General features: G+C 36.9%; 1 protein-coding gene across 1 annotated transcript; it reads left to right on the top strand.

Moving 5' to 3' along the window:
• Positions 1-4,215: 4,215 nt before the first annotated feature.
• On the top strand, positions 4,216-7,703 carry LOC123541016 (zinc finger protein 70-like). Its single transcript, XM_053539941.1, has 3 exons — positions 4,216-4,289; positions 5,194-5,356; positions 6,560-7,703. Exons 2-3 carry the CDS (start codon positions 5,202-5,204, stop codon positions 6,831-6,833), a joined length of 429 nt encoding a protein of 142 aa, XP_053395916.1. The 5' UTR covers positions 4,216-4,289; positions 5,194-5,201; the 3' UTR covers positions 6,834-7,703.
• Positions 7,704-9,948: the final 2,245 nt, after the last annotated feature.

Here is a 9,948-nt window from a genome sequence, read left to right as displayed (position 1 = left end):
TTGTGGGTCTGGCAAGAAATCTTGTGGATTTAGAGGACCTAGAGGAACAGGAAAAAAGGGAAAATAGAAGACAAAGGAGATGGTGGACCAGAGACTGGCTGCTACGTAGACCCATTCACGGTCAGTATGAGGCTCTGATGGCAGAACTTCAAGTGGAGGACCCCAGGCCTTCCAGCAATTTCTGCGTGTAGATGTGGCCACATCCTATGATATCCTGGCCAGGATTGAGGGAAGAATCACCAAGCAGACCACCGCCTTAAGGTACCCCATCTCTCCTGCTTTAAAGCTGGCGTTCACCCTCAGGTATCTTGCCACCGGAAACGCCTACCGAGACCTCCGGTTCGGATTCAGAGTAGCTCATAACACCATGTCAGGCCTCATTGTTGATGTGTGTCAGGCTCTGATTGATGTCATTGAACCATTGTTTGTCAAGCTTCCCACAGAACGTGAAGAATGGCAGCAGGTGGCTCAGACCTTTCAGCAGAAGTGGCAGTTCCCACACACCCTTGGTGCTCTTGATGGGAAGCACATTCGAATCAAGAAGCCGCCCCACTCAGGTTCTATCTACCATAACTATAAGGGTTTTGACTCCATTGTACTCATGGCCTTGGTGGATGCCAAGTACCGCTTCCTATGGACACAAATTGGAGACGTGGGCTCTAGCCAGATCTGGAACCATTGTGACCTTCGCCAAACACTTGGAAGATGGTGTCCTTGGCGTTCCAGATGCAGACCCGCTACCAGGGGATGATGTTGACACTCCCTACTACATCATAGGGGATGATGCTTTCGCTATGAGAACCTAGTTGATGAAACCTTTTCCTCGACGCGGTTTAGACTATGGCCAGCAGGTCTTTAACTATCGGCTGTCCAGAGCACGTCGTGTGGTGGAGAATGCTTTTGGCATACTTGCAAACCGCTTTCGTTGTCTCCTCTCTACACTCAAGGTTCAAGTGGATAGGGCAACCCTTATAGTGAGATCGTGTGTTGCACTGCACAACTACTTGAGGGTGAGAAACCCTGCTGCAGACCAGCATCTTCTGGACCAGGAGGATGCTCAGCACAACGTCACTGATGGTGCATGGCGAGCCAATGCAAATATGTCGGATCTTTCTCAACTGCAGAGTGGAAACCACGACAGCAGGGAAGCAAAGCTGCAGAGGCTGTACCTCAAGCACTACCTGACGTCACCAGTTGGCTCAGTTTCATGGCAGAACCAGTCTCAGTCATATCTAGGCTGATCGGCATAAGGGAAACAGTCCTGTTAAGTGTCATAATGAATTACAACAATAAATTCTGCTTAATATTATTGTGTTCAATCACTTATCTTTTTTATTTGCTTACATTGTAATTTGTTTTGTTATAGCGGTTAAACCACCTTTTTCAATCATTTTTCAGTTGTATACAGGTGAGCAGTTTACCTACTCATCGTTCATGGGATAAACCAGTACTGGACTTTTATAGAAACTGCCAACTGTCCCTCATTGAAAGCTTAGTCGTCACCAGCGGGGCTCGAACCTAAGCCGTCAGTCGGTGAAATATAATAAGTTTGGAACCTGATCATACTGCGAGTACAACGAGACTGCAGGCCTAGCCTCGATTTCACGAAAATACTTAAGTATATAGTCACCTGAGTCTGTTATTTTCAAATCATGCCATGACTTAATTTATTGTGGATTCGTATTAAATTCTATTGCTTCATATCAATATCTAGCAAAATTATGTTATGGACAGAAACAATTGTCATCAGTTTTATTTTCAGACACAAAAATATGGTATTTTAATTTAAGCACGATATAGGAGACTTAAGTATTTGTTCAAGTTTATTTCTGAATTTTAAAGCACATTTTCATTAAAATCAGATTCTTTGTGCTTAAAATATATAAATTTTAAGTTTATGTTCTGTTAAATGTGAAATTAAAAAAAAATGTTGAATTATGCATTCATATATACATTTGAAAATAACAGACTCAGTTGAGTAAAATACTTAAGTATTTTCGTGAAATTAGTGCCAGGCGTAAAACCAACTCACACCCCGTCATAAACCATCAGTCATGACTTAAACTCATAGCAAGATGACACATTTATTAACAATGCATTTAAAGAGAAAAGAATTCCATAGGAGCGCTGCTTGAGCGCTGCGGCTGGTCTGTCTGTTGAGTATCTGCCTGCTGCTGGTACTGGCGCTACCAGTTATGAAGGAAGCCATCGGGACACCGCTGGTTCTGTTGTACGGCAATGGCTGATGCTAATTGTACGTCCCCAACGGTCTGATAGTTGCTGGCACCTGGCTGCGCCTGGACATGTGCGGCTGACGTGGTTGGGCCTGGCTCACCAATGCAGCCTGAGCCCTGGCCCTGGACTCCCGCTTATACTTCACCCGTAAATTAGTGACATCCACAGGGTTAGACACTAACTTATTTGAACAAGTTTCCCAAAGGAATCTCTACTTTTTAAATTTGGGGTCCTCCTCAGGCTTTGGGATCCCTCATAATATGATATATAACAACAATCGCAACAGGTTTTTAATATCATTTATTGAGTTGTTGTTTTACATCAAATCTAACATCATCTTGTATGCCTTATTTTGCATTTGTAAAATGTCTTTATATAATTCAGGATCTGAATCATCTGAACTTTCATCATCATCATCATGATCACTGTTTGCACTGGCCTCCATGTTCTCAGCCATGATGAATATGTCATCGTCTGGAACAGGAAGGTCATCTTCAGTGTTGGTCACATCAGCATGAAGAGGTTCATCTACACTGACAGGCTAAAATGTTAAACTTTAATATGTTAAACACTTTAAAAAGTAAATAAGACATAACCCTGCATTGCTATATGACTGTATGACTTTACATCCTGCTGTGTAGATGAAATGTTAAGGCATTCTTAGAAATCAAATCCTTTTACAAAACAGATATTTGATGTGATTGTATGGATATTTAAATATAAGCATGTAATAAAAAATTGTATAAATCAGAGCTTAACCTTTTTCTCATCATTAAAGAATGGGCGCCGTTTCTTCGTACCATTAGAGTTCCAGTGACGTATTGCCTGCTCTGGGTTATACTCTGATACACTTTGGGAAACTGCATTTATAATCATCAGTTCACTTAATCGGCGGTCCCCAAGGCGTGATCTCCAATCATTTTTTACCATCTTCATCCTGAAATTTAGCAAATTGCTGCAAGGTCCATTTTTTATAGATAGAATGTATGATTGAATGAACACACATTTTATTTAGCTTCTATCAAAATTTAATATCAATTACATGTCTGTTAACTTATATATTTACCTTGAAAATCCTCTTTCTGCATCAGCAGAGCTGGATGGCAGGCACAGCAAATGTGACCAATGTAAGCAGATTTGAATACTTCGAGCTCATTGTATCATACAGTTGAGACCAAGTCAAAGACTGGATTTTTTTCTTACTGGAAAATAAGTTAAAGAATTACGTACTCTGTACTGTTTTCATGAAGAATTGAAATTTTAAAGATCAATTTTTACAAATGGCAGAAGTCAAGTGATATCGTTTTAAAGTTGAAATAAAAGCTTGGAGCATATCTAAGTACCTGTTATACACCTCTGTTTTCAGTCTTGACCACTCGGGTTCTATGGCTTCAACATCTATGTCTGGAACTGCTCTCTTCAATGCAGGTTCACTGACTTTAACACTGTCAGCAATAGCACTGTCTCCAAAATCAACTGAAGTAGCAGAGTTCAATCAAAAACATGCTTTTGAAATGAAAATGAATGAATTAATCCCTAGGTAAAAAGTATAGTACTGAACAAATACAACTGTAAGACTTAATACTAAAATGGTCTACACCAACTTTATATTTTAATGAAAATGTTCATTCTTGATAAATTGATAAAATATTATAATTAATTATTTACATATAGTTTGACATATATTGCTGTTTTATAATTAATCTGTTACTGATCTAACTGTCAATAATACCTATTTCTTCAGTTAATTGTGGTGGCAAATTATTGAAATTCATGAAAGAGCTCTCCCTGAACAAATGAAGATCTCCTTCAAAACGATGAGTAACTGCCTGTATGAGTTCACTTAAAAAGCTTTCTCTGCTGCTTTTCATGATCCCTTCAAAGTCACCTTCAGGCTTTTCAGCAACTAATTTTTTCATGTGATGACCACTACTACAAATTTAAAACAGGGAAAGCATGCACATAGCAAGGATCACGGTGGGGAAACCAAAAATGCAACGTCATCAAAACCCAACGCAAATGAGCTGTCCACACCAGAATTTACGTCGATTCAGGTAAGAAAGGTCTTGTAACTTTTTTATTACTGCAGCTTTCGACTCCAGATAAAGAGCACCGTACCCGGCCCGGAGCATACTATTTAGCGGTAGTGTTCCATGCTGTACGTATAGCTTGGTTTTTTCCCCAAATCGCGAACAGTTGGCTGAGAGGGCATGAGCTTTTCAACACTTTTGTCTAAGAAAGTGAGTTTTGACCGTATTTTTGCGAAATGAAGACATATTTGACGCTCAATAAATATCAGCGACTAACATAATACTCAACCATTGTTTTATTTTGCTGTTTTCAAGGATATCGGACGATATTTCATTCAAAACAAGAAACATTATTAAAATGAGAACATCCACACTTGCGACTTTGTTGGAGAACATCCACATTTTTATTTGTGTTGGAAATAATTTACAAGCAAATTCTCCTATCGAAGTGCGAAAGCCACCAAATGAGTTACATTTTTTTAGTCCCAGCGATATAGACCTACTACTGATATAGTAAAGTAAAATTTCACCTGAACTATAGTGGAGAACGGGTAAAATACTACAGAGCTGACTCGCATTTAGAAAGAGAAATCTTTTTCCTTCTTTGTTTCACCTTATTGACCATTTATTCACATTTTGTGGAACAAAAGTCTGATAAATTGTGCACTGAGTCAATATCTACACTCTCTGTGTAAGCCTGCCCATGGTAGCACTTTGATATTTATGCTTTTCTTTTCTTTCTTTATGGTTTCTAGGCAATCTTTATAAGCAGAAATGTTTTAACATTGCTTGTGTTGTTTAATGCAACTTGGCTGTCGTTCTATAGGTTATTGCAAAAATATGCGACAGATTAATGCAGCAAAAAATGAACAAATAAAACTCTTATTTCCCACTTACTTTGTAATTATTGTAGATTCATATTTTTCAGGAAAAGAAATGGACCAGAATTCTGCTCAAGTCTGCAGATTCTGCGGAAAGGTATTGTCAAACAAATCAGCGCTTCGACAGCATGAAGCAGTTCACACTGGACTTGGCCGTTACCAGTGCTGTGAGAAAGTGTTTCACAGCAAGTCTAACTTAACACGTCACAGGTCAGTTCTACTTCTTATCTCTCAGTAAGTGTTGATTGCTATCAAACAGAGCTGTCATTTCTAAATAAAATATGTCAGTATGGCATTGAATTAGTTCCATAGAAATATGTATCAAACTGTACTAATTGATTTTATTGGAATGTGTGAGTGTAATGAACATGTCACGCACTATTGACTGCATTTAATGTATGTACAGCAATATTTGTTTTTTTTTGTAAAAGTTGGACATTCATATTATTTTCAAATGTGTCCTATTTCATTGTGTACGCTTTTCCCTTTCACGTCAGAAAATCCCGGTAAAACATCGGTTATTATATCCCAGTCACACATACGGCGCGGATAGGTACGTCTAGCTACGGATAGAAACGTATTATCCGTACCTGAGCCGTACAGACTGGTACGGATTGATACAAATTACTACTTTAAGGTACGTCTCAGGTACGGATAACTACGTTTCAATCTGTGGCTAGATGTAGCTTTCCGCGCCGTATGTGTGACTGGGGTACTTGATTGAAATATTATGCTCTTATTTATCAGTATATATTAGATTTGTATCACCCCATCTGCATGTACAGGGTCGGTCCGTCCTTCCGTCCGCCACGCTTTGTTGTTTACCGAACTACGGTTTTATCTTACTGAAAAATGAAGATTTTTAGGAAATAAATCAGAAGTAGCCAAGAGGTAGAGCACCCTGGATGAGTCATACCAAACAAATATATGTTACTAGTAGCTTCATCACTTGTGCGCTCAGCATTGAGAGTGGTCAATCCAGTGACAGTAAAATGTGACAATGTGGGTATTATGTCCCGTGTCTTTGGCGCAATATTCTTGTGTTGGGCATTGTACTCACTGCTCAAACTTTAAACCACTGTCGTTTATATCAATAAATGTTGTATAAAGACGCTTTTCCAGGGCAAATAAACACACATAACGAGATGTGATGTTGTTTCTACTATAATGTATTTCAACTACGGCTTGTGTCTCAAAGATATACTGTAAATTAATTTAATTTCTTGGGCATGAAATTTCGTGGTTTTGGTCAAAACGGTAGTTTCGTGGGGACATGAATTCGTGGATTTCAACTTTTGAACATAAAATGAAAGGGAATTTTACATTTTCATTGAAAATATTAAAACTAGTTCCACTTTTAAGTGGCATTCGCACGTGTCGCTGTTAATAACGATAATATAAATTTCATTTCAGATGTACAAAGCATGATGAAGTACGCACATTTGTTTGTGTGGAGTGCCACAAGGCATTTCCTACAAATGCCGACCTGACCCGCCATAAGAAGCGCGAGAAGAAAATTGGTTTGAAATGTGATATTTGTGGTGTAACAGTTGCCGGAAAAACTGATCTTCAAGAACATTTAGACAGCCATAGCGGGAAGAAGAACCATAGATGTGAGGAATGTGGACGGGTCTACAGATACCGACGGAATCTAAGCCGGCACATGAAATCTCACAAGAAGGATTAGAATCTCTTTCCCGCATGGTGCTTAAGGTAGTTTTGCACGTCCGGATTCATTTTAATACAATTTAAATTTTTTGTAAACCTCGAATTTTAAAAAAAAAATCAAAAAAAAAAAATCTCAAATTTTGGTACATGTAAAGCGGAAGGATCATGTTATTTCTTTTTCTCGCTGGATAGAATGTTTTAATCTGACAGAAAGTTATCGTAATAGGAACCTCAGTCGTTAATATATGCTACTGTCTTAAATATGATGAAAAAGAATGTATATGTCCGTGATGTACTTTCTTATCTATTTAGCATTTTTGATTTTTTCAATTTTTTTTTCTATAGGAATACAGAATTGTTTTCATTTTTTGATCTCGGATTTCACATTCAAGAAATGAACTTTTCTTCCGCTTGTTGAATCCATGTTTAAGTCTACGTAATGATACACTGTATGCCTTTCTGGGTTATCAACTTATCAAACGTGCAGAGCTACCTTAAGTGATATTTTTGTATTGATCAGTTTAGGTTGTACGGTTGTGTATGATAAAGAGACTTCCATGACTGACCTGTTTCATGTTTTCTGAATACAAAATGTTTGTATCTATGAAACGGTGTGTGACATAATATATAAACATACTCAAGAGCAAATACTCAATGTCAGACGTAGGGCATTTATGATTCTCTTGTTCGTTTTTTTGTGTGTTTTTTTTTATTTAGTTGTGTTTATTGATTATCTGATAGATAATTTGTATTTGCAATAAGACTGTTGTGATCATTATTTTCTAAATTCGTACCTTTTTAAACTTTTTGTATTTGAAATATAGAAACAAACGTATTATATGATGGCGGGTGCGTACATGCGTTCGTCCGTAATATTTTAAGTCCAGAGCAGAGCATAACTTAAAAATTATTCAAGAAGTTGACCCCAAACTTCCAGATAGACGGATGAAACAGTGTGCAGACTGAATTAATTCACCTTACTCATTCCCCCAAACTACATAAACCTCCCATCCCGGTTCGTAAAATCACCTCAGTTTTTTTACCTTAGTATCTCGTCACAGCAGAAAAGAGCTATCACACACCCACTGACATATTATATATGCCCCTCCACTTTTCTTTGAATTTGTATGCCTCCACTAATGAACTTAAATTTCGGGCGTTCAATGTTCCGATTTTCGGAGTTATTGGTTAAAATGTCGATATGTTTCGACAGAAAATTAAAAGATAGAAAAATTCATGAAAAATGTCAACCCGTACGTTTATGTAGATCTTGTTTTGAATTAAGCTGTTTATCATTGTAACCGTTCAAATTTAGAACTGCTGACAAAAAAGTAGGTTATTACCTTTCATATATGTCACAAGTCCATCTTTAATGCATCGGGAAGACTTTTAGCTAGGCCTATAGTTTCCTAGATACGTCTATATTGTTGAGTCGTTCAAGACTTCTTTGTATACCAAATGAGATTCTTAGATAAATGGAAGTTTACATATGTATGTTATTTTTATATCGGTTGTGTTCATTTGTTTGTGTTCTAATTACTACAATAATGCGATTTAATCTGTGATTTATACATGTGATTTTATCTGTGATTCTATTTTTATTTTGATAATTATGAATAATATATTTTAGATATAAAATCATATTCTGATCAAAGCTTCTTACTAGACTAGACTTTAAATTGGCTGTTTGAACGTTTTAAGTGAACCGTATAATACGGAATTTTATGAATAAAAACAACACTTTAGTCTTAGTGAAAAAAAATGAAGACGTAAGAGCTGGATGAGAGTATTAAAAAGTCTGTGTCTCTATTGATATCAACTTGCATGATCTTGCAAAATTCGTGCACTGCACAGCTACACGTATATTTCGTAGTCAATAAGGAGATTATTTAAGAGCATGTTTTACTTTTAGTCAATACAAAAATAGTTCATGTTTGATATATCTAACGTTACGTTTTATGACGTTGAATTAAAAATGCAATTGCATATTATCAACAGTTCTGTAAGAAGTTTTGCTCATTAGAATTATTTTGTTGATATCTGTGATTTTTGATATTTAGTAAGTTTCGAAGTTTCAATTTTAATATGTATCCAGCTCGATCTGTCCAAATTATTCATTGACTGTTTGTTCATTTCTTTCAATGGTTCGAAACACTTCTGGTAGCTACTACTAAATATATGTAAATATTTACAAGACTGAAGCAAACGATTACTCAACAGACAGCAATAATGTTCTTTTACTGAACACATACAAAAACCGTTAACTTGAGGAAAAGATCTAAAGCGTTCAGAAGTTTGTTATCCTGGAATACACTTGTCCTTTGCTGAATTATAACTAAAGAAATAGCGAAAGTTAAACATATTGTGGTTTTCTGTAATCTGAATTAATCGTCAATTCCCACCTTCTTTGTAAGCAACATTTTACTTTCATTTCGGCGTGCTGACTCCCAACGTACACCAAGAGAGTCTCTCTGTATAGCGTTTCGTTCCAGGGAGACAGTTGCTTCTTTCTTTCTGCCAGCAACTCTGCGTCTCTCCTCTGAATCGAAAAAGTGATTCCTGTAAAATGATTGAAAGTAATTTATAATATATTAACATACACTCACTTTGGGCAACCGAATTTTAATGTTACCCTGCCTGTGCGTATAATCTGTATATTTTGGGTAATGCCAGCGTTTGGTTTTGTCCGACCAAATTAGAACAATATCGAATGACTGGGACTATATTGCACTTGATTTTGTAAGTGTTATTATTACTTGGCTAATACAATCAAAACTGTTTGTAAAGACCACCCTTGGGAGAGCTAAAATATGGTCTTTATTTGGAGGTGTTCTTTATTCACAGGTTAGATATAATTTAAATGTTAAAATGGGAAAAACATATGGTCTTTAGAGCCAGATGGGTGGTCTCTGCCCAAAGGTGGTCTTTAACACAGGCTTGATTGCAATGTATAGGTTACTGATTATGCCCCGAGATGAAGTTTTAACGAATTGATCCATACATATTGATAACTCCTTACCTTACATTATCATCAAGTGACTTAGAAGCTTTATACTTAAAGAAGATCCATCAACAGAATACTACATTTGTGACTTCCCACATTAATTTTATTAAACAGGTTAAATAAAATTTAT

This window comes from Mercenaria mercenaria, chromosome 3, assembly GCF_021730395.1.
Source record: "Mercenaria mercenaria strain notata chromosome 3, MADL_Memer_1, whole genome shotgun sequence".
NCBI classification, from domain to species: domain Eukaryota; kingdom Metazoa; phylum Mollusca; class Bivalvia; order Venerida; family Veneridae; genus Mercenaria; species Mercenaria mercenaria.
This window is presented reverse-complemented; position numbering and strand designations above follow the sequence as displayed.